Here is a 23087-nt window from a genome sequence, read left to right as displayed (position 1 = left end):
TTTGGAGTTATAACCAGAAAAGTTCTGATTACCTGTGAAGGTACTCCTCTGATTATTTCCACTATAATTCGTGTTCCCTCGCTGAGTACCAAATCTCTGACCCTGAAATCCAGCTCCATTGATGAAGTTAACATCCTCTTCCTCAAGTGCTTCATCTGGTTCGAAATTCTTAACCTCTGCAGCATATCGGACGGACTTCTTACCCACTAAAAGGCTATGCACAGAGTCAAGCTTAGCCTTCACCTCAGCAATCTGCGATCCATCCATGTTTCCACCCTGCTTCTTTCGCTGATAGTCTGCATTCTTGGTACTATTGCTAGATGCCAAGTTCTCAATAAGCACAACAGCGTCTTCAAGGTATCTGGTGTTGAAATTCCCATTGCTTGCAGCATCAAGAGCCCTCTGATACCTCCAATCAACACCCCTGAAGAAAATTCCCAACAGCTGCACATCGCTGAAACCATGATGGGGGCAATCTCGCTGGTACGACATGAATCTCACCCAAGCAGCTTTGAACGCCTCAGTTGGTCCCTGAGAAAACGTTGAGATTTTGAGTCTCAGTTCCTCAGACCTGGCATCATCATAGAAGTTATGCAGGAAGGCGTTCCTGGTCTCCTCCCAAGTAGTTAGTGATCCTGGCTCTAACTGCTTCAACTAGTTAGCTGCTTCTCCAGCAAGAGAGTAAGGAAACAACTTGCAGAAGAGGAAATCATTGGACACTCCATTGTACTTGATGCTGGTGACCAAGTCCTCAAACCTCTCAATATGATCCATCGGGTGGTCATGAGAATGACCATGGAAAGGATGCTGAACCACAAGAGTGTAATACACAGGCTTGAGCTCAAAATCGTTCCTCTGAAACGCAGGAGCGCGAATCGCAGACCGATATGCATAGAATTGCTCAGGCCTATTGTAGTCACCCAGCGTCCTGATGATGTTACCCTCTCCATCAAGTCGCTGGCCTCTCTCATTGCACACATGACCCTCTTGGTCTCTCCAGACTCCAACATCATCACGAACCAATGCAAATGCGTTCTCCATCTCTGCTGGTTTCTGAGACAAAGAGAAAGAGCAATGTAGGAAACAAAATAAAAATAAAATTAAGAAAAACGTTGGGTGTCGCGCGACACCAATGCTGGTGTCGCTCGACACTAAGAAAAACTTAGTCAAAACTCAAGAACTAAAGTTTAATGGCAAAAATCAAGTCCCCGGCAACGGCGCCAAAACTTGATCTGCTCAAAGTTTAATCCCTAAGCTACTCTGCAAGAGCACGGATGTGCAGTTGTATTATTTCAGGGGTCGAACCACAGAGACGAGAAATTCACTCAATAAACCAATTAGACTTGAATTACGCTAAGTAGAATAATGCAAATCGAAATAACAAAGCAATAGAAAACGTTTAGAAAACTCGGATGGATGAAAATTAGGCTTAGGGCGTTTCTCAGGAAATCAAAGAATGCAGATCAAACGATTAGTCAGGGTTCAGGTTTAAGCACGGTTCTTGAACTCGAATCACAGAATTATAATTAACCAACTTCCGTTGTGAGAATTATCTAAGTTAAACTCCTAGAATTCCAAATTCCTTTGCAAATCCTACAGATTTAAACCAGCTTTAATGCACAAGTTCGATATGTTCACAAAGTATCTAAACCAAATTCCTTTGCGAATAGCTACTTTGCTCACCCTAGGTTCTTTCTAGTTATTCAATTACACTTCCGTGTCAATCAATTAACCTAAGATCTAAGTTCTAGGTGGCCAGTCCAGAATTAGCTTTAAGAACAACCTATGGTGAAGAACTAAATAGATTATGAACCCTAACTAAATCAATTAATCAAACATCCAGAGAAAATCCTTTATGAGAACCCTAAACCTAACAAACAAACTACTCAGACATGAAGATTGAAGCAATAAACATGATTGAATAGATTACAGAAAGCAGTAAATAGATAAATAAACAGGGGTTCAAAATCTTCTCTCTCCGGAACAGAGTTTCAGACTTGTCTCTCCAAAAACTCTCAAAAACAAAAGTCCTCTCTAAAAAAATCTAAGGTCTCGATATATGGTGGCTAAAAACCTTATTTATAACTTAAAAACACGTTTTGGACTTCCTTGTAATTATTTGGGAACTTCTGGGCCCAACTCCTTCTTCAAACAGGAAACAAAATCACGTTTTCCTTATTTCTGCAACAAGTGTCGAGCGTCACTTTCCATGGTGTCGAGCGACACTAAAGCACAAAATCCATTCTTGACGAATTTGATCCTTGTTTAGCTCCAAAATGCTCCAAAATTACCAATTAAGCTCCAAACGTACCTATGACCTGTAAAGACTTCAAAAGACTCGAAAAACACTAGAAAGACTCTATAAATAAGACCTATACCATGGTTTAAAACCATAAAAACCATGATATATCAACTTGAGATATGCTTAATACCAAATCTCAAAGCAGTTGCTTTGGACATCATGTTAATGCAAGCTCCAGAATCACAAAGAATATTGAGGAATCTTTCACCTCTGATGTCACAAGAGATAAGAAACTGACCTTTGTCTTGAACTTTGTGCAGAGTTCGAACTGGTCTTCCTTCTTGGGCGTGTGTGAACAAGTCTTTCATCTCTTGGATAGATTCTTTGCTGTCACAAAAGAAGTGGCCGATCATGTAGTCTCTACATGCTTTGGCAAACGAAATTTCTTTTGACAGGGTCTGAACTACTTGATTGAACTCTTCAAGTGCTTCTTTGCTGATCTTGTTTGTGTAATCACTGGCTTCTTGGGGATCTTTGAGGTGGATCCTGAAAACAGCTGCGTCAGGTGATGATTTAGAAAAAGATAGATACCTGGCTCTTCTGAAATATGTAGAGATGTTCTCCTTAGTCTCCTTGTTGTATCTAAAGATCAGTCTCTCCCTAGATATGCTCTTGGTTATTGGTTATGTGTTGTCATCAGATGAATCATCCCCAGGGGTTGGATCTTTTACAAACAAACCATACTCTTCATCTTCTGAGAATTTCTCTTGAAGCTCATTGTCACATGTGTAAACCATGTTGCAAGATGCATAAGTGTTGGATTCTTCCTTTTCCTTTGATGCTTGTGCAGTGATTGAGAAGACAGCTTGATCAAATAACCTAGGTCTGGTCACATGAGGTCGGTTTTCTGATGAACAGGCTTCAGAAAGAGGTTGAAAACTCTCCCAGTCTGAGAAATCATGCTCCACCGCGGGTGAGGAGCTCGGAGCCGCGGTGGGAGTGGCTTTGGCCGCGGGTGAGGAGCTCGCAGCCGCGGTCAGCTCCCTCCGGCTCTCCATGCTTGCTTCTTCAATCTCTTCTTCTCCATTGTTGTTCTCTTGCTTCCAGTGGTTGTCAGGCTCGTCTTGGGTATCCAAATCATTGATTCCAGAGTTCAGATCACACTCCTTATGATCTTTAGAAAGTTTTTCAACTTTCTCTTCTACTTCATCCAAAGCATAGACAACTTTGTCTAAAGTAGCATCAAGCTCTTCTGTCTTGTTTGTGATCTTTTCCATCTCTTCACTCATCTCTATCTTGTCTCCATCAGAGTACCACTTGCTATCTTTGAAATCTCTCTCCAAATCTTCAAAATGACATTGCAGCCTCTCTGCTCCTTAAGTGCTTGACGAAGGGCGATGGTGTTCCTAGCCTCGCCTTCTTCGATGTCTTTAAGTCTCTTCTCTAGAACTGCATCATCTTTGAGCTTTTGCGTTTCTAGAGTCTTCATTCGGTCAGAGAAACACTCGAACTTCCTACTAAAATCAGAGGACATTGATTCCAATTTCACACAAAGGTTAAATTCAGCAATAGCTTGTAGATCAAGAAACTCATTCAGTGTAGTGTCTAATCGATCCAGTTGGAGCCTAAATCGAACAGCTTCAGCGTTTTGGTGCAGAATATGATGAGGAAGAGGATGAGATGGTTGACGGTTCACCAGGTGTGGCGAATAGGGCTCATCTCGGTGGTGTGGAGGTCGCGAGTCTCCATGGTGGTGATTCAGATTAGGGTTCCAAAGATGATGATCAAAATCACGCCTGGAGGGTGATTCACATGCGCAAGGAGCTTCACACAGGTCGCAGGACCTTTGCTCGGGGTTAGGGTTTCTTCTTGTATGATCCATGCTTCAAAGGTTTCTGAAACTAGGGCAAACAGAAGTAAGAATAAGCAGAAAAAGAAAAAGTTAGGGTGTTTATGAATTTGGTTTACTTCCTATGTCGCTTTGGCAGAAACTCGACATATATATAGTCGTCAGCGGCTTCAACCTCCCAGGTTTAGACCTCCAGCGACTTCATGCCTCCTCCGCAACGGCGCCAAAAAATTGATGGGCTTGCGGGCCTATGGTTGTTTCTTAACAAGCCCGTTGGTCCTCCAAAAGTTTTAAATTTATAAAACCCTAGTGTCTGCAAGTGCACAAATATACATTGTAGGACTTAGGGTGTCGATCCACAGGGAGGATGTCTAATCTGCAAGAAACAACAAACTGGAAAGTAAGCAAACTCATAAACCAATAAAAGATTTGGGGTTTTTGGTTAAGATCCTAAACTAAACCTAATCTATTTAGTATTCACAAGAAATGCAATCCAGAATGAATTGTTAAAAGAACATCTAAAGCATATCGACTCAAACTAAAGACTCTTAAACTCATAGGTGGCGATTTAGACTTCTCCGGTTTACTCTAATCGATGTATGGTGGCATTTCCAATTAGCTTCCGGGCGATTTATCTTCATCTGTTTCTGGGAATCTGCATTGAACTAGAATAGACACATGTATGATTAACCAACTGTCGTCACCTTAATCAACTAATCTCTTAGATCTAGCAATTAACTCTCGCTCTCATGCTAAACTTAAGATCATGCATTGAACATTGAATTCATCTGCTCACATCTTCTCTATAGGTAGCTTTCGACTCCTATAGCGACTATGTTCTTCTGAAGCTATGTACGGATGATCTGATACAGCACTCTCGTGGCTCTGATCGATCCTAGGCTCAGAGAACAGGTCATGAATCTACTCTCATGCTTTACGAATTACTTAGAAGAGATGAGATCCAGAATATGGCTAAGAACAATAGAAATCCTAATCGATATATATATATATATATGCTTGTCGATATCTTCAAACAACTTGACTCTCTGGGACTAATCTACATGATGCAATGAATGATGAAAGACATATAAGAATGCAAAAGAATGAAACAGAAAAGTTAATAAGATAAAAAGGAGGAAGAACAATGGATCTGGAGAAGAATCCCCATCTCCATCGCCTAACCCTAGAAAAACAAAGTTTGGTGGCTCAAAATATCATTACAGGAGCACACACCCGTTTAGGGCTGCTAAACAATGTATTTATAGGTCTTAAGGTCTTCCAGATCTCATTTAAGGCTTCTCTGAAGAGAAATGGCGAAGTGGGCTTGGATGTTGGGCCTTGTGTCTCGTCCTAAGGTCCACCGGGGGTGAGAGTCTTCCAGGACAGGTAAAACATGCTTTTGCCGCGGGTGAGAGTCTTCTGGGACTGGTGAACTGGGTCAACTTGTATGTATCTTTTGATTGCACCGTTGGATCTTTGTGATGTAAAGTGCTATGGAAAGCTGGTTGTCTCCTCTTGATTGTCTCCAAATTTGACCTGGATCGGACGGTGAGAAAGTTTTCATTTGAGGCTGAACTTCTGACGGTCTGACTCTGAGCTAAAAATGTGGATTTCTTTCATTTTGCCATCATATTCCCTAAGTTTCCTAAAAAGAGCCTTGAAACTACAAATACATTGAAATTATAATAAAATTTCCCAAAACAAAGTAAAACCTTTGAAAAAACATTTGAAATCAATGGTGAAAAGTGGTCAAAATCAGGTGTTATCACTAAACAGACGCAAACTCCATTGCGAGGTTGTAATCTAATTGCCGAACTTGGAAGGTAACCCAGCCAGAACATTGCAATCTACAGACTTGAGATCTACCATCAATCTAGGCACCCAACCGACCTCCACTCATGACGAATAATTCAAAGCTATGAATGCCATAATTCGTGAAATCACCTCGCAGATTCACAAAGCAACCAGTGCTGCTCCAGAGATCGATCATGTTATATAGGAGACAAAAACACGTCTTTCACTTCTACAATTGCTAACACTCCTGTTCGGCATCTTGATAATTTAAAGCTCAAAGCTTACGAAGGAGGATTCCGATCCGAAGCACTTTATGACATCTTTCGGCACCGTCATGAACCGCTATCAGTTCCCGACGACAGAGGAAAGGGATGAAGTGAAGTGTCAGCTGTTTGTTGAAAATTTTAAAGGAGCCACCCTCAACTGATTCACTTGACTTGAAGCAAACTCCACAAACAGCTACACCGAACTCTCTACAGCGTTCGTAAAACATTTTTTAATATTTATCGGACAGAAGACATGAAATGCCGAAATATGGTGAATGGTGCAAGGAGAAAACAAAAGTCTTCCCGACTTCATCAGACATTTCAAGTCAGTCGTCGCTCATTGCACGGTCAGTGATGAGGTCGCCCTCGAGTGTTTGCACAATGTAACTCGATTAAGTCGTCCTAAGCGATCAAGCACAATCCACAACTTACACTCGAGGACGCACTACATCGGTCGAACTCGTATATTGAGGAGGAAGAAGAGGAGGTTGCATACGATCAAAGCAGAGCTTCACAAAAGCAGGTCTACTCAAAAGAGAGTTGACGGTTGGTAAACAACATCAGCTCGTCTCAATACAGCAACTTTGGAACAAATGGAACCAAAATGATAATGACTTTGATGAAACTATTTGCGAATTCCACAACCGAAAAGAGCACAGCACCGAAGAGTGCCAACACTTGAAATATTATCTCTTGGAGCAATTTAGAAAATGATTGATTCCGGTGGATGATGTTCGCCAACTTTAATCCTGATCCAAGACACTTCTGGCACAACCGAGGCAGATAACCCACAATTAGCCCAACCCAAACAGCAAAAACCAGGTCGGGAAAAGAACGACGCGGAGACCCATTTACCAAAACCTAGGAAACGAGTCAACTTTACCATGGGCAAACTCGAGATGTGCATTTACTCAGTTCAGGTAAAAATTAGTACAGTCGGCAGGCGATCACTGCGTCAAAATTCACCTTGTATTTATACATAGCAGTGTCTATGTTGGACATCAGTAGTGTCCTCGTCAGAGAAGATCGTGGCGAGCAGAAGCCAATTTTCTACACCAGCAAAGCACTCAACGATGCAGAGTCAGGATACCTAACCTTAGAAAAATTGGCATTGGCTGTTGTCATCTCAGCTCGAAAACTCTGACCTTACTTTCAGTCACACTCCATCGCGGTGCTCACCAACCAACCGCTCCGTGCAATCTTACACAGTCCAAGCCAGTCAGGACATCTCACCAAATGGGATATTGAACTAAGCGAGTACGACATTAAGTACAAGAACCGAACTAGCGCGAAATCACAAGTGTTAGTCAATTTTTTTATTGAACTTTCACCCGAATTCGTCAAGACTGATTTACATGAAGCTGAAAGGTGGAAACTTCACGTTGATGGATCACCATCCCTCAAAGGTTCCGGAGTTGGAGTTCGGCTCAAAACTATAATCGGTCAACTATTAGAACAATCATTTCGATTAGAGTTTCCTGCTTCCAATAACGAACCTGAATACGAAGCACTCATCGCCAGTCTCCGACTTGCTAAAGGAATCGGTGCACAACACATTTACGCCTATTGCGACTTTCAGCTCGTAACTAGTCAGTTCAGCGGGGAGTATGACATCAAAAACGATCGAATGGAGGCCTACCTATAACTGGTGAAGCAACTCACAGTGACAAATTTAGCCTTACTAATATCCCTCGTGGAAATAACGCACCTGTCGATGCTTTAGCAGTTCTCGCATCAAATTCAGATCTACATCTTAAGCTAACGATTCCAGTGGAAAGTATTCCATGACCAAGCATCGAGGCTGTAAAGGATTGCAAAGTCGCTACACGGCAAAGGGATTATGAGGCCGAACCAAACCTTGAGCCACCATTACGACGATGAAAGCACAGTTCGGTTGAAACAAACTTAGACTCTAAAGGTCAGATTGACGGAGTCGACCTCATCGAAGAAACGGAGACCTTAAATTGGTGAAGGAAAAGAGTTCTTGAAAACACAAACAACTTAGCAAAACGAAAGGCAAAACAAACAATTTCGAGCTTGAATAAATAAAAGAATGTCGGAATTAGGATAAGCTTTGAGCCACAAGGAAAAGAAAAAGAGAAGATTGGTGTTTTACCTTCTGGAAACTCGGTCGGAATCAGGAGACAGTTTGACTTAGGGATGACAAATGCAGTTCGACGTTGGAGAGAAGACCTTGATTTCAAACCAAGAAAGTCGGCCAAGACGTAACGCAAAGAGAGAAGGTTGGAAAGAAGGTCTGCAATTCGGCCGAATTAGAAAAAATATCAGAATAAAACAAAATTTTGGTGAAGCCGAGAAGAAAAATTAAGGTCAGCAGCAAGCAAGAGACCTCAAGAAATCCGAACCAAAGAGGCAGGATAAAGAAAAGAAAAGGAAAAAGATTAGTTTGAAATTAAAAGAAGTTAAGCACCAAATTTAAAGAAGTTCGTCGAAATTAGAATCCTACAGCAAACAAAAAAAGAGGACGAAGGGACTTTACCTCGTTAGATAAGGTCGGCGTCGATTTGATCGATAGTTCAGCAGTCTTAAGTATCGGCATAAGAAGTTTGGTCAGTCAGATGGGAAGCAGGTCGGCGTCAGCAGCTCGAAAACCCAAGATAAACAAAGTAGATCGACTGAGCCAAGCCGAACTTGAAGATGCCAGATAGAAACATGAGGGTTGGCAGATTCAAGACGAGACAAGCAGGTCGGTGTCGACTCAAATCAATAGCTCAGCCAAGCAAGACCGGGCCGAGAAGCAGATGCAGTTCGGCGAGCTCAGCCACAGGTCGGCCGAAACATGGAACAAGGTCGGTTCGGAGGAAAGTAGGTTGGCAAGGCAGCTTATGCAGGTGAGCTCGTCCGCGTAGAATGAAGGGAAAGATTTTGGTATTTCCTTGTGGTTCGGTCAGAATAAACCGAGCTATATAAGAATGAAAGAGAGGTCGGCTGAGACCTAAATTTGCAGGTTGGCGGGACTAGAGAAAAAAGGAGAAGTGCAAGAGGATGTCGGCCCAAGAAGGAGTAGGTCGATTCATATTGTCAGCTCAAGAAATATAGCAGGTCGGCGACTTAAGGACCAGGTCGGCTAGGGTTTTTTTACCCGATGAAGGGATACCTAGCGGGCCAAACGGATTTAAATTTGAAATTATGCGTCCGAGCTCGTCAGAATAAATAAATCAACGTAAATATAATAACTAGAGAGAGAAGAAAATTCTAGGGAGAGGGCACAGCTCATACTATGTATGGTGAAGAAGAAGTGAAGAAATGAGAGTGAGGAGAAGTATTTATAGAATAATTGAGACCCATCAAACGTTCGTACTTATTAAGGTTTGTACAAGAAAAAAAATCTAAAGATGGAGACAACGCCAAGTGGCACAAGATCGGAGCAACAAGAGATTTTTCCGCCAAATTGTATTCTAGGAAAAGAATATATCTCCAATCTCAATTCAAACCGAGCTAAAGAATCCATGAGTTTGGCTGAACTCATTTTGAAAAACTCCTTCAACGAACTGAGAGGGGGCCTTACTGTTGGTGGTGTACTTGGCACCCCTAGTTTATCCCGGTATTAATCAAGACCGGTTCGGAGATACCTCAGTTTACGAAGATTAGAATTGAGGTTGAATCGGGTGGGCCGGACGAACTTTCTCTATAAGGCCCGTTAAAGCCCAATTCTGCAAAATTGGTCGACCTCCGAATTTCACAGAGGATTTCCAAAAATATTGGAGGGAAAATGTTAAGTCCCACATCGAGAAGAAAAAGGAAAATCCTGATCAAACTGCCTTAAGAGTTGTATAAATAGTGGAGGATTTCATTCATTCGAGTCATCCACAAATCGAGAGCAAAGAAAGACCTTAGAAGTGAGCTTTGAGATCGTCAATTTATTTTGAGTTCTCCCTTTGTTAATAAGATCATCAAACTCCGACAACCTAATCTCAAGTTGTATTTTTCTGAACTGTCTTCTAATATAACAAGACCTTTGATTCAAATATTACTGTTTTACTCATTTGTATGATATTACATATCAACATTAATTCCTCAAAAATCAGAGAGAACGAGATGCCAAAGCTTCGTAGACGCTTCTCTATCTAAGCTTCATCACAATTACAGAGCTGTGCCTTCTCTTATTTAACAAAAGGCATTTGTCTTAGGCTACTAACAAAATTTCTAAAACTAAGGGTCACATCTTTGTAACAAATCATTTAATTTAGTAGGTTGAGTTAACTTTTATGTGTAGTTTTAATCATTATAAATAGATTGTATAATTAAATTTTAGAATTTTAAACAAAATATCATAAACTTTTACATCTATAGACTTATATCATTATACTAATACATACGTAAAATAGAATAAATGACTAAATATTTACTTTAAAATAGACGCTTAACCCTAAACCCTAAATCCTAGTCGCCTCCCTATCAAAGCTTCATCACAAATACAGAGTCCTGCCTTCCCTTGTTTAAAAAACACATTTGTCTAAGGCTAGTAACAAAATTTTACAAAATTAAAGGCCCATCTTTGTAACAGGCCCATCTTTGTAACAAATCATTTAATTTAGTAGGTTGAATTAACTTTTATGTGTAGTTTTAATCTTTATAAATAGATTGTATGATTAAAGTTTAGAATTTTAAATAAAATATCATAAACTTTTATATTTGTAAATTTATATTATTATACTAATACACACGTAAAATTATAATAAATTACGAAATTCTTACTTTAAAATAGAATTTAGTTTATAATGATACATAAAATTATTAAAGAACATAAATAAATATAAAATTACAAAGATATAAAATTTGCCTTAGACCTCTATAAGCCTAGGCACAGCAGTGCACAAATACTTCATCTGCTGCGCAACAATTGAGACAAATGACAGCCATATGTCTAAGTGAATCTGAATAGTTTGATCCAGCGAAATTGTAATCACCCAAATCCTGTTGGGTTAGACTTGATGTAAGACTTTTCTTCGTCACCTCTCCAAATGTAGGATCACCCCCTATCTTTAAGGAGAAAACGTTCAAAAGTATGAAATACAAATGAACTATTTTTTTTTATCGTTATACAGGAACTAAAAAACACTATTTTTATCATTAATTCATGCTTATATTTATCAAGATGGTTCATGGTCGTTTTAAAATATATTTCTCTGAAAAAAAATTACAATAAATTGACCACGTGAGAAGAAAATATATATTTCTAAAAAAATCAAATTTGACGGAAACGCAGACACAAAGGCGGATCTTTCACATCATTGTTTAATAGTTTTGCAAATTAAAAGTAGCCGTTATAGTCAATATGTCCAGAAAATCCTTTGGATTGTTCATGATCAATGGCTTTAATTTTTTTGTTTATCTCTGATAATCATTTAGGGTAATACCACGCAAAATTTGGACATGAATTTATGATATCTTTCTATTTTGCATAAAAAATTTAAGTTAGAAAAAAAATTTCGCGTTTCCTTTTCTTCTTTTATTTCCATCTGAATTGCTTTATGATTAATAAAAAGTATAAAAGCGTACACAAAGAAAAACAAGATCGATACAATCATGAAATTAGACCATAAGACATTATACCGAAGTGATGGTACTATCCAAGACGCAACAAAAAAAGATAGCATGAAACTACTTATGATTGATGTCAATACTTTTTCGTGACATTTTGGATTAGCAAAATAAGTTCAAGTAGGATTAAAATTTGCGCTTTTTTTTCATATTCTTATGATGACAAGTTATTTCTTTACAAAATACCCAATTTGATAGTTTTTTAGTCAAAATTTGGCTATTTAACAAATAGGATATTTGTACAAAAAAGAACCATCTCGTTGTGACTTTGATAGCTGATAGTGCTTACGTCAGTAATGAGGGCGGCCTGAGATGGAGGCTTCGGAAACTGCTGTGCCAGATAAAGATACCTTTATTCCACGTGTCGTTTACCTTTAGCTGACTCGCAAAGGATCCCTTAAATAGTCTGTAACTTGTATTTTATTATCTTTATCATTTATATATCTAATAAATACTGATTTTGAACGTGATTATTTTTCATTGTTGCCTTGTTGGTCATGGTCGTTGACTTGTCTCTGTAACGAACACATCGATGAAGCAAAACAATTTGCTTACATATTTTTTAATTTGAGTATTTTGACATTTTTTACAAAAATAAGGCCCTAATTAGTAAGGAACGTTACAAAAAAAGAAAAAAAGAAGTCCCAGTGCATTTGCACTCTTGGCACCTACGCCGGCCCTGTCGTCAACCAACAACAAATGGAACGGATTTCAGGTTGCAATAACGGCAACGCGATGATATAATACATGAGATGAATTTTTTTTTGGCAACAATATATTTAAATTAAAATAGTTTGAAAATTTTAATTATATGTATAATCAAAAAAAATATTATGTAGATATATAGTTGAGTATTCTGTGCTAATTTTTCCGTTTTTAAAGTATACAAAGTAAAAAAAATTAGAAAAAAGTAAACAAATAATAAATAATAAATAATAATAAGTCTTTATTGATCTGATTTCAAATCTTACGAACATTATACACTTGACTAGAGTCGTTAGATTTATTTTTCCTGTTAACCTAGCACCATTAGAAATTTATAATGCTATTTGGGTTATTGAACTACATGTATATATATGTGTGTATATATTGATAAAAATAAATATTTTATACATATACTGATGTGAATAAATGTCTTTTACTTTATCAAAATAATTTCTGAAATTTTATTTCAAGAACATAAAATTGTGGCAATCTTATCAAAAATCATATTTGCTATTGAGTGTATTAAATTTCTCTTTTTTCTCAAAACTAGTACTTACTTTTGGAAAAAAAATCAATAGCGTTTCTTTTGTCATTAAAATATTCACCAAAATACTAATACAAACAATGAAATTATATAAACGATTGTTACGATTCCAACATTGTTTATTTTTATGTAATACAAAATTGAGGGACAGAGTTCCATAATTACTCTAAGAAAATATTATTAGTGAAGTGGGGCACCTCCTGTAATAAATACATATAGGGACGACACTCAAAATATTTAGTTTTGATCTGAGGAAGTTGTTAACCAGACATGACTTATGTGAATTATGTTCATTTCCTTTTAAACTCTTCATTTTACCTAAAAAAAAATATATTTGTTACCTAACTCAAATATCAAGTTTCCTTTTTTTGAAAAGCTGGAGGATATATATCCAATTCCAAGCCAGTCAGCAACCTTTTAATTCCCTGTTTCCTTCTGTATTCATTCAACAACGCTCAAACTAAACCCAAAAAAAAAACAACAATAAAACCGTAAAACAAATTTTATTCATTATGTAAAAACTTTAAAAAGGCCCTTTAACAAAAAAATTATGTAAATACTTTAAAATAATTATAAAATAAAATAAATAATAGTATGTAGGTTTCAGCTTTTCTTTTCACTATAAATTCGCGTTTTCGCTTCTTTTCTCACAATTAGCTTCTTTCTCCGTTTCCTTCTCACGTCACATCGGATCTCACACAGAAACTATTTTCTCCTGAATCTCTCAAACTTTTTTTCTTTTCGTTTCTGGGTAAATGGAGAATCTCTCTCAAATCCTCCCTCGTGTCCTCGTCGTTTCTAGACGCACCGTTCGTAAAAACAAATTCGTCGATTTCGTTGGTTCTTCTCTACCCTCTGCTTTTTTTTGCTTTTCCCGTGCATGGTTCTGATTTTGTGAATTTAAAAATCAAACTTTTTTGATGTGGGTTCTCTCTATTTTCCTCTGTTAACGTTATCGGATAATAATTTCGATTTTAAATGTTTTCAGGTGAATATCATCTTGATTTGATAGTTCGTTATGGATGTGTGCCAGTGATTGTTCCACGAGTCACTGGTGTTCACATGTTGCTTGAGAGCTTTAAGCCAATCCATGGAGTTCTTCTTTGTGAAGGAGAAGATATTGATCCTTCTCTTTATGAATCTGAAATCTCCTCTCTTTCACCAGAAGAGCTTCAAGAGATTAGAGAAACGCATGCGAGTGATACAGCTATTGACAAAGAGAAAGATTCCATTGAGTTGGGACTTGCTAAACTCTGTTTAGAACAGAACATTCCTTACTTAGGAATCTGCAGAGGATCACAAGTAAAAACATATATATATATGTCTCTCTTTTGAAAGTTTTTTTCTTTTGTAGCTTTTCTCTAGGATTAAAATGTTGATTAACTTTTTTGGTTTGGCAGATTTTGAATGTTGCTTGTGGTGGGACTCTTTATCTTGATTTAGAGAAAGAGCTTACCAATAAGTTACCGGAGGAACGTAGAACGAAGCATATCGATTATGATAATTATGATGGCCATAGACATGTTGTGAGGATTGTTGAGAACAGTCCACTTCATTCTTGGTTTAAAGACTCGTTGGATGGAGAAAAGATGGAGATTTTGGTCAATAGTTACCACCATCAAGGTGTTAAGAGACTGGCACAGAGGTTTGTACCAATGGCGTTTGCTTCTGATGGATTGATGGAAGGCTTTTACGATCCTGATGCGTATAATCCTGAAGAGGGAAAGTTTATAATGGGTTTGCAGTTTCATCCAGAGAGAATGAGATCACATGATCTTGATGAGTTTGATTATCCTGGTTGTCCTGCTGCATATCAGGTTTGTGTTCTTGAACATTAGTTGTTCTCCAAAAAAAGTTGTGAAATTGAGTTTTTTCTTATGGTGTTTTGTGATTTGGATTTAGGAATTTGCAAAGGCGGTGATTGCGTATCAGAAGAAGCTGAATAGCTCAATGTCTGTTCCAAAGACATTGGAGCTTGATAGAGAAATGGAGAACAAAAGAAAGATAATTATTCGAAGTTTCTCACTTGCGAGGTATATGTATACTAGAGGAGCACCTGGCAAGAACCCATCAAAAGAATCAGAGCTCGAAGTCGGAGCCGAGTTTCTCGAGGTAAAGAACAGTAAATCTCTTTCTGCTTAAATTTACATAATCTGTTTAGAAGACTTCTTTGGCCTTTCGCAGTCCTTAAGGGTTACATAGTTAAAACGAGGTCGTTTGAAATACAGCTATGTATTTCAATATTCATTTCAGTGGGTGGTTCGATGATGTCTATGGTTGTTGTGATGGGCCAAAGAGAATCCAAACCGGACCATCCCGTTTTTACGCCCTGGACATGTTGAGCCTTCTGCCCGGTTCTGATTTGGGCTTGTAGGGCACAAAAATGCATGTGTGTACCTTTAAATAATCACATGCCACACAGGTTTTTGTCCCGACCCGTGGCATGTGACAGATTTATAGACCTAAACAGGTTCGAGACCTGTTAAAAACCGGCCTGCATGCGAGCCGATCTTCAGGCCTGGCCTGGCCCACAGACTTTTGGATATGTCCTACTTTTTCATGACATGTTTTATTACCATACTATTGTCTTTCCTTTGCTGAATTTGTTATTATTTTGTGTATGGTGTGGCTTGTTGCAGTCAAACACGGCGCTAAGTGCCGAGCAAGAGACGAGGCTGAAGGAGATGGGAGCGACGGTGAGGAACGGAGGATCATATATGAAAAAGTTGAAAGTAGATGAGGAGAAGCAGAGGATGGCAAGGAACATGATGAACAAGATGAACATTGAGCAACTTTCAGAGCTTATGGCATTTTATCATTTGATGGGAAATATTTGTGGAGAAGTTTTGGAGCGAAAGCTTCATGGTAATGTCAATGAATGCTTCAAGGATCTGTGAGTTCACATGCAATATGATGCTTTATGAACAAGCGACTTTGTGAATTTGCATTTTTTTTTTGGGTGAAAAGATGGTAAAAAGGTATTGTGTATGTGTGATCAATTTAATGGTGCCTAAATGTCCTAGGTTACATGATGATTTGCCAACAAATTTGGTTTTAGTAATTTTTTCTAAGTAGTGCTAATGCAAATACACAACAATGATTTAAAAGTTCTGTGAAAGTAGCTCATTTATTCAGAATTCTGAGATTAAGGATACACACTGAATTTTTCGGATTCGATTAAATGAAAACAGTTGAATAATATGCTTTGTTTTCTAATTTTGACAATGTCTTTTTTAAGAAAGAAAAACCTTTCCTATATTATAACATTGTTTGCAAATGCAACCAGGCATTTGTATTCCAGTAGTTTGAAAATTCTAGTGATATGGGTATGTGTCCTACCGCCTAGGTTTGATTTCGTCTGGCCACCCTTCCACGTTTAAATAAATTTTTGATACACCAGTTTTAAAAAAAACAAAAAACAAAATGTTTGCAAATGCTTTTGAAATAGTCTAAAGATCCTTACTTCACTTTTACAGGAAACAAATATCCAAATCCCTAAAAGGCTAAAACTATCATTGGAGCGAGTCACGTGACTGGCAAGAAAGTCTTATAACAACAATAAATCTACTTTTTCTACAAGAAGATCAAATCTCACTCACTCACATTCTTTATTTTTTTATTTTCTAAAATTCAAACCAAATATATCAAAACTGGCTCAAGTGTAGTGTTGATGGAACCTGGTCAAAACAAAGAAATCAAAGTGGTATAGGGTTCTTAGAACACTACCTAGAGATCAATCGATTATAGAAACTGAGGCAGAGGGCCATCCTCGTTAAAGTCGTTATGACAAGCTTCAACTATCAGGACATCATCTTTAAATCAGACTTTAAGACAAGTTGAATTAGATTTCCGTTACGAAACAATCGATTAAAAGTAGCCTCAAATTGTTGTGTCAATATTCATAGCTTCATTTTCCACAAATTCACTTCATGCTGCATTTTATGCTAAATAAAAGATTTATTAGTATGAATCTGCAAAAAGAAAATTTTCAACGTCTAATCAATAGAGACATCAATATGCCCAAATAAGAGAAGACAAGGTTCTAGCTCGCATCTAGCCAAATAATCCACCTCATGCTGCAAGGTGCGCTAGCTCTGGTAAGATTTCTTTATATAGAAATCTAATATTCTAGAATACTAATCAGGGAAAAGGCGGTGGAAATCAGGATTAGAAAGTTAGAATGTGGATTGTGGCGTGTAATAAAGAAGATAGTTTAGCTTGATTTTCTAAGGTTTTTATTAAAGACATATCCTTTTTTTTTAACTAAAGTAGGACATATCTAAACTTTAGTTTTCCTTAATTAGCTAATAATGTCTCTTCTTAAATTGAGTGGGTCAACATTAATACTTACCAAATAGATGGTGTTGGCATAGTGGTATCTGGGAGTTTCCAAAATCACTAGTTCAACTTCACTGGAGAGGAGTACTTATGCTTTAAACTTTGTATTATCGACTGATTCCGGAAGAGAAGAGATTATGGACCAAATGTCCAAAACTTTCAAGGTTTATCAAAAAAGAAAAAAACCATAAATATAATAATAATTGTTCTGTTTCATAGTATAAGTGTGCCTACTTTTTTTCTTTTTTAAATTATGTTTTGTATTTTCAATGTGAAAGAATTATTTTATTTATTTTGACAGATTTATTTTATTTTATTCATTTAGCCAATCCATCAATATTGTGTAGATTATTACCTATAGTATATGAGTATTAAATTAATTTTGCAATATTTTTCATTGGTTTGCATTCAACCAAAACATTTTTATGTAATACTAATGTTTTAGAGTTGTTTACATCTTTTGTATAAACAGTCGTTAACATGCTACTTACTACATAACACAGTAGTGACAGTACACATAAAAATAGAACCACAGTTCTTTTTTTTTATCTCTTTTCTTCCGAAATGTACTTGTCTCAAATTTTCAACTGAAATTACAAGTTAGTTCCTGTAACATTTTTTCCAATATTTCTGCGGCCGTTTTAATTATTTTTCGTGTACGTTAACAAGATCCTCCACAGTGAAAGTCTCTTTTTTTGGGAGTTAACATAAGAAAAGAAGAAAAGTCTAGTAAAGTCAACTAAACAAAGACGTGTGATTTAAATTCTCCAAGTCTTACGTATTTGTCTTTTTCATTCTTGACTAAGTCCGTTTAGACAATTCCCACTTGCTCTCCTTTTGTCTCCACTTCGATATTTATCTGGTTTACCATTTTTGTTTAATCATTTATCTACTCTACTCAGCACAAACCAATCCCAGAAAGAGAAAACTTAATTCAGACATCAATCATGTTCTCTCCAGTACTCTTCAGATCCTCAAAACCCAATTCTTGTCTAATCTTGCTCTTCTTCTTGTCCAATTTTCACCATCTTCCTTGTGCTCTAAGTCAACGAGATCTTAGGTTATGTGATCATCGGTTTCAGTGTGGGAATCTCACCGCCGGTTTCCCTTTTTGGGGAGAGTCCCGACCACAACCTTGTGGTCATCCTTCTTTGGGGCTTCACTGTGACCAATCCAAGAACAAGACCTTTTTTATAATTTCAGGTCAGATGTACAGTGTCCTCCAAATAGACAACTCAACTAACACACTTCGACTTGCGAGGCAAGACTTTTTAGGCGAATCATTCTGCAATGCTACATTCACCGGCACAACGTTGACTCCTGAACTATTTCAGCTTTCGCCAGATTACAAGACCCTCTTTGTTCACTATCTCTGCAACGAACGTCTTCACAATCCTTCGAATTTCAAATGTGCAAAGATTGGTATCGCCTCGGTACATCAGGACAATAACTATTATGAAAACTGTGGTGCGAGTTTCAACATTACTGTTCCCACAAACTATGCTCCAGAGGAGGAAGCTTTGAATATGACCCGTTTGGGAAGTGTTCTTAGAGAAGGATTCGTGGTGAAGCTGAAGTATGATGAGAGACCGTGTCAAGAATGTCAATCTAGTGGTGGAATCTGTGGCTACAATGTTTCCACTCCGATTTGCTGCAAGACAAATTCATCAGGATCAGTAATCGCCTGCAGTCAAATGATTCCATCTAAATCTAATGGTAAGTTTCTGATCTATCAGCAAGTTTCTTATACATATATCATATTAGTTCTTCCCCTGACTAAAACAGAAAATAACGGCTTGCTCATAAGTCAATTTGCAGCCTCTTAAGTTCCACTATGACATATACCGCAACCATAAATCCCTAACTTTCACAGTTGGTAAATCACCATGCATATATAACATGCTAATCACCAAAAACCACAGATCATACTTTCTGCAATCTCTCTAAGACTCTAACCAAGTCACAAATATCTTTCCTTGCAATCTTCCTTATGTTGGTTTTACCTGTGTTAAGACATACCTTACTTCCTAGTGAGCTTAAGAGAGAAGATAGAAACTTGAGTGGTCTAGAACTCTAGAAGTCTTTATCTGATTCCAGCAACTTGGGACACAAATTTCCATCAAGTCATTTTCATGGTATAAGAGTCTTCCTTACCATGAATCTGACTCCTTTCTTTATCACAACTCCTTCATCGACTCTTCTTCTTGTTCAATTTCCATGATAAATACTAAAGAGTCTATATCTTGTTCCACTCTTCATTCTTTGAAATTGTCTGAAACTGACAAAGAAAGTGGAGAGTAAAGGAAGGGCCAATTACGGTCAAGTCTTTCTTTCTTTCTTTCTTTTGAAGCCCTTTTGCTGATTTTTATTCATAAGTCTATTTTTTGCCCCATTTCTACTTTGCCTGACTTTTCCAAGTAAAGTTTGTGCACCTAAGTCGTCCCACAAAAACAAAAGAAATTAATATTAACAAAAATTAATATTTTATTACAACCAAGCAAAAAAAATCTTCTAAACTAATTTAATATCCTGGTTGTCTACCAGTCTACTCGAAGACTAAGTCATCCTAACCCACCTAATTCCAAAGAAATTTCTGTTTGGAAATAAATTTCCAGATAAACAAATATATAAAGAGAAACCTTAATTTTCTTTTCATTCTTTCAACTCATACAAAACCATGACTTAGACAAATACCATTTACTTATTCCCCATCTGTCTTTTACCTCTTTTTCTTCTTCTTCTTCGTCCTCTTGTTCATCTCTAAGGCAAGCACCATGATCAACCTTTCTCTGTCTCTGACAGAATCTTTGTCCTATATAATCATATGGATGCTCTTTGTAATCCCCTCTTCTGTTTTCTCAGTTGATGAGCGTCACATACACTGCGCTTTTCCGTTTACCTGCGGAAATGAGATACATCTCTCTTATCCCTTTTGGACATCTGACAGAGAAGAGTGCGGTCACCCAGATTTCAAGGTCAACTGCAGCAACGGTTTTGCAGAGCTTACCATCTCCTCGGTTAAGTTCAGAATCCTCCAGATGAACTATGATGATAACATCATAACACTCGCAAGAATGGATTATCTCAACAATCTTTGTCCCCAAGACCCTGAGAGCCCAACGATCAACCACGATGTCCTTCCATTTTCTAACGACACTGTGCTGTCAAATTTTTATTACAAATGCCCTTATCGAAGAGTAGATTTTAAGCCCAACGATTACATTAGACGGCTTAACTGTGAGGATGATAATGCTGGGGAAAGTTACTTTGTCCCGTTCCCTTCACACTCTTGGGATACATCTATCTTCAACGAGTTGAGCGCACTGTGTGAAAGAAATATCAGTATACCAGTCTCTGGATCTGCCTTGAAGATATTAGAGAGAAATCAGAGTCTGGAGGCTGTAAAGAAGGCTCTTGATAAGGGTTTCGGGCTTAAATTCAACACTGATTGCGTAGAATGCGGAAGATCAGAGGGTGCTTGTGGATATAGTCAGAGATCAAAAGAATTCGTCTGCTATTGTAAAAATGGGCCTCATAAGCATACTTGTCGAAAGAAGGGTAATGATTTCTTCTGCTCTGTTTCTCTGAGTATCTCGACGGATCTATGTTAATCTGAATCTTAGTTTGATCTTCTTCCTTCCTCAAACACTCCAGACTGCCCCACCTACCGACCTGACTTTTTCTCTGGAACTAATTCAGCTAACATGAATTTGATTTACATTCCTTTTCTGATGAACAAAATATAGAAACTCTCTTGACTTTCGACATTTGCTTCAATCACAGTTCTAAGTTCTGTCTTGAGTTTGAACTGACATTTTTCTTGTGGTACTTGTTCATGCAGAACTCTCCAAAAAAGCAAAATTAGGTAAGGGTCTATCGAACATTTCAATAGAACGTACCTCAGAAACAGCATAATCTTACGAAGCTCTTGTCTTTTTGTTAATCTTTAGGCATCGGATTCGCTTGTGGATTCGCGGGTGCCACTCTTTTAGTAGGAGGATTGTTCTGTTTCATCAACCGGAGAAGGAAGAAACAAGCAGCTCAATACACAAGCAAAGGCCTATCAACATCAACGCCTTACTCAAGTAATTATACAATGACAACCACTCCAACTTCCACAACAATCTCCGGAAGCAACCACTCCCTTCGGCCATCGATCTCTAACCTTGCAAACGGAAGCGACTACTTTGGTGTTCAAGTCTTCAGCTACGAAGAGCTAGAGGAAGCCACTGAGAATTTCTCTAGAGAGCTTGGAGATGGAGGCTTCGGTACTGTCTACTACGGTAAGAAACCAAAAAACTCCACTAATTACCCAAATAAGCTCAGCTTTTAACAAGCCAAATGCAAATGATTCTGAAGGCATACTAAAAGACGGACGAGCAGTAGCTGTGAAACGACTCTTCGAGAGGTCACTGAAACGCGTGGAGCAATTCAAGAACGAGATCGAGATCTTGAAGTCGTTAAAACACCCGAACCTGGTGATTCTATACGGATGCACAACGAGACATAGCAGAGAGCTGCTCCTAGTCTACGAGTACATCTCTAATGGCACACTCGCTGATCATCTCCATGGAGACCAAGCAGAGTCTCGACCTATTTGCTGGCCTGCAAGACTCAACATCGCCATTCAAACCGCTAGTGCATTGTCTTTCCTCCATGCCAAAGGTAACAACACAAATTTCACAAACACACACAAAGAGATTCCTGAAGATTGAAATGATTTGTGATGAATTTTAGGGATCATACACAGAGATGTTAAGACTACGAACATTCTTCTAGATAGCAATTACCAAGTGAAAGTGGCTGATTTCGGTCTCTCGCGGTTGTTTCCGATGGACCAAACTCATATCTCCACCGCGCCGCAAGGAACTCCGGGATATGTTGACCCTGAGTATTACCAATGTTACCGTCTCAACGAGAAGAGCGACGTTTACAGCTTCGGAGTCGTACTCTCCGAGCTAATCTCGTCCAAAGAAGCCGTAGATATCACCAGGCACCGCCACGATATCAACCTCGCGAACATGGCGATCTCGAGAATCCAGAACGACGCCGTTCACGAGCTCGCGGATCTGTCGCTCGGATTCGCGAGGGATCCTTCCGTGAAGAGGATGATGATGTCGGTTGCTGAATTGGCGTTCCGGTGTTTGCAGCAGGAGAGGGAGGTCAGGCCGTCGATGGACGAGATCGTCGAGGTTTTGAAAGGGATTCAGAAGGAAGAGATACGAGATTTATCGGAGGTGGTGGAGATTGATGTGAGCGGCGGAGATGATGTTAGATTGCTAAATCACGGCGTTCCTCCGCCGTTATCGCCGGTGACTGAGAAAGAGACGAGTAGTTCGAATACGACGGCGAGTTCGTTCTAACTTCTGAGAGTGAAGTAGGAGAGACTCTGCACCTAAACGAAGGTTCGGTGTCAGTATATAAAAACCATTGTGAATTTCACCTTTTGACTCTTTCTTAATTTGTTTACGTTGTTTTTTTTTTCTCCCTCGTAATGTTTGCGTTTTGCATAAATGGACAATTACTATTACTAAATTATTATGTGGCACGCCTAATATGTAATTAGCAGTGTTTTTAAAACCGGACCGGACCGGCGATCCAACCGGATTGAACCGTGAAACGGGAGTAAATCCGGGTTGGTTTGGTAATAAAATCTATAGATAGTTAAACCGGTAAAAAACCAGATTGAACCATAAAAAAACCGGAAACCGGCAAACCGTCGAAGCATAACAAACCCGGTTCAATTGTAAAAAACTTAAAACATGCGATTGTCTTTTTTAACAA

At 38.3% G+C, this 23087-nt stretch overlaps 2 protein-coding genes and 1 non-coding gene across 5 annotated transcripts; all 3 read left to right on the top strand.

The window, feature by feature from the left end:
• The first annotated feature begins 457 nt into the window (after nt 1-457).
• Nucleotides 458-564, top strand: LOC112088745. The gene has a single exon (XR_002900684.1). It is a non-coding gene; the product is annotated as a small nucleolar RNA R71 (small nucleolar RNA).
• Nucleotides 565-13633: 13069 nt separating this feature from the next.
• On the top strand, nt 13634-16036 carry LOC18022768 (putative glutamine amidotransferase GAT1_2.1). 2 transcript variants are annotated; one of them, XM_006405730.2, is made up of 5 exons: nt 13634-13805; nt 13954-14267; nt 14366-14782; nt 14868-15077; nt 15605-16036. In XM_006405730.2, exons 1-5 carry the CDS (start codon nt 13721-13723, stop codon nt 15860-15862), a joined length of 1284 nt encoding a protein of 427 aa, XP_006405793.1. In that variant the 5' UTR covers nt 13634-13720; the 3' UTR covers nt 15863-16036. The 2 variants fall into 2 exon arrangements, with proteins under 2 accessions (XP_006405793.1, XP_024014758.1); XM_024158990.1 differs by lacking the exon at nt 15605-16036 and adding an exon at nt 15219-15556.
• A 2098-nt stretch (nt 16037-18134) lies between these two features.
• Nucleotides 18135-22865, top strand: LOC18022767 (LEAF RUST 10 DISEASE-RESISTANCE LOCUS RECEPTOR-LIKE PROTEIN KINASE-like 1.3). Of its 2 annotated transcripts, XM_024158989.1 has the most exons (6): nt 18135-19019; nt 20166-20861; nt 21145-21168; nt 21254-21586; nt 21663-21968; nt 22041-22865. In XM_024158989.1, the coding sequence occupies exons 1-6, from the start codon at nt 18251-18253 to the stop codon at nt 22664-22666; spliced, it is 2754 nt and encodes a 917-aa protein (XP_024014757.1). In that variant the 5' UTR covers nt 18135-18250; the 3' UTR covers nt 22667-22865. The 2 variants fall into 2 exon arrangements, with proteins under 2 accessions (XP_024014757.1, XP_006405792.1); XM_006405729.2 differs by lacking the exon at nt 20166-20861 and having other exon boundaries at nt 18138-19019.
• The last annotated feature ends 222 nt before the right edge of the window (nt 22866-23087 follow it).

The sequence above is a fragment of the Eutrema salsugineum genome, unplaced genomic scaffold, assembly GCF_000478725.1.
Source record: "Eutrema salsugineum unplaced genomic scaffold, Eutsalg1_0 scaffold_14, whole genome shotgun sequence".
Classification (NCBI taxonomy): Eukaryota; Viridiplantae; Streptophyta; class Magnoliopsida; order Brassicales; family Brassicaceae; genus Eutrema; species Eutrema salsugineum.
The sequence above is the reverse complement of the archived record's forward strand: the minus strand, read 5'-3'. Positions and strand labels throughout refer to the sequence as shown.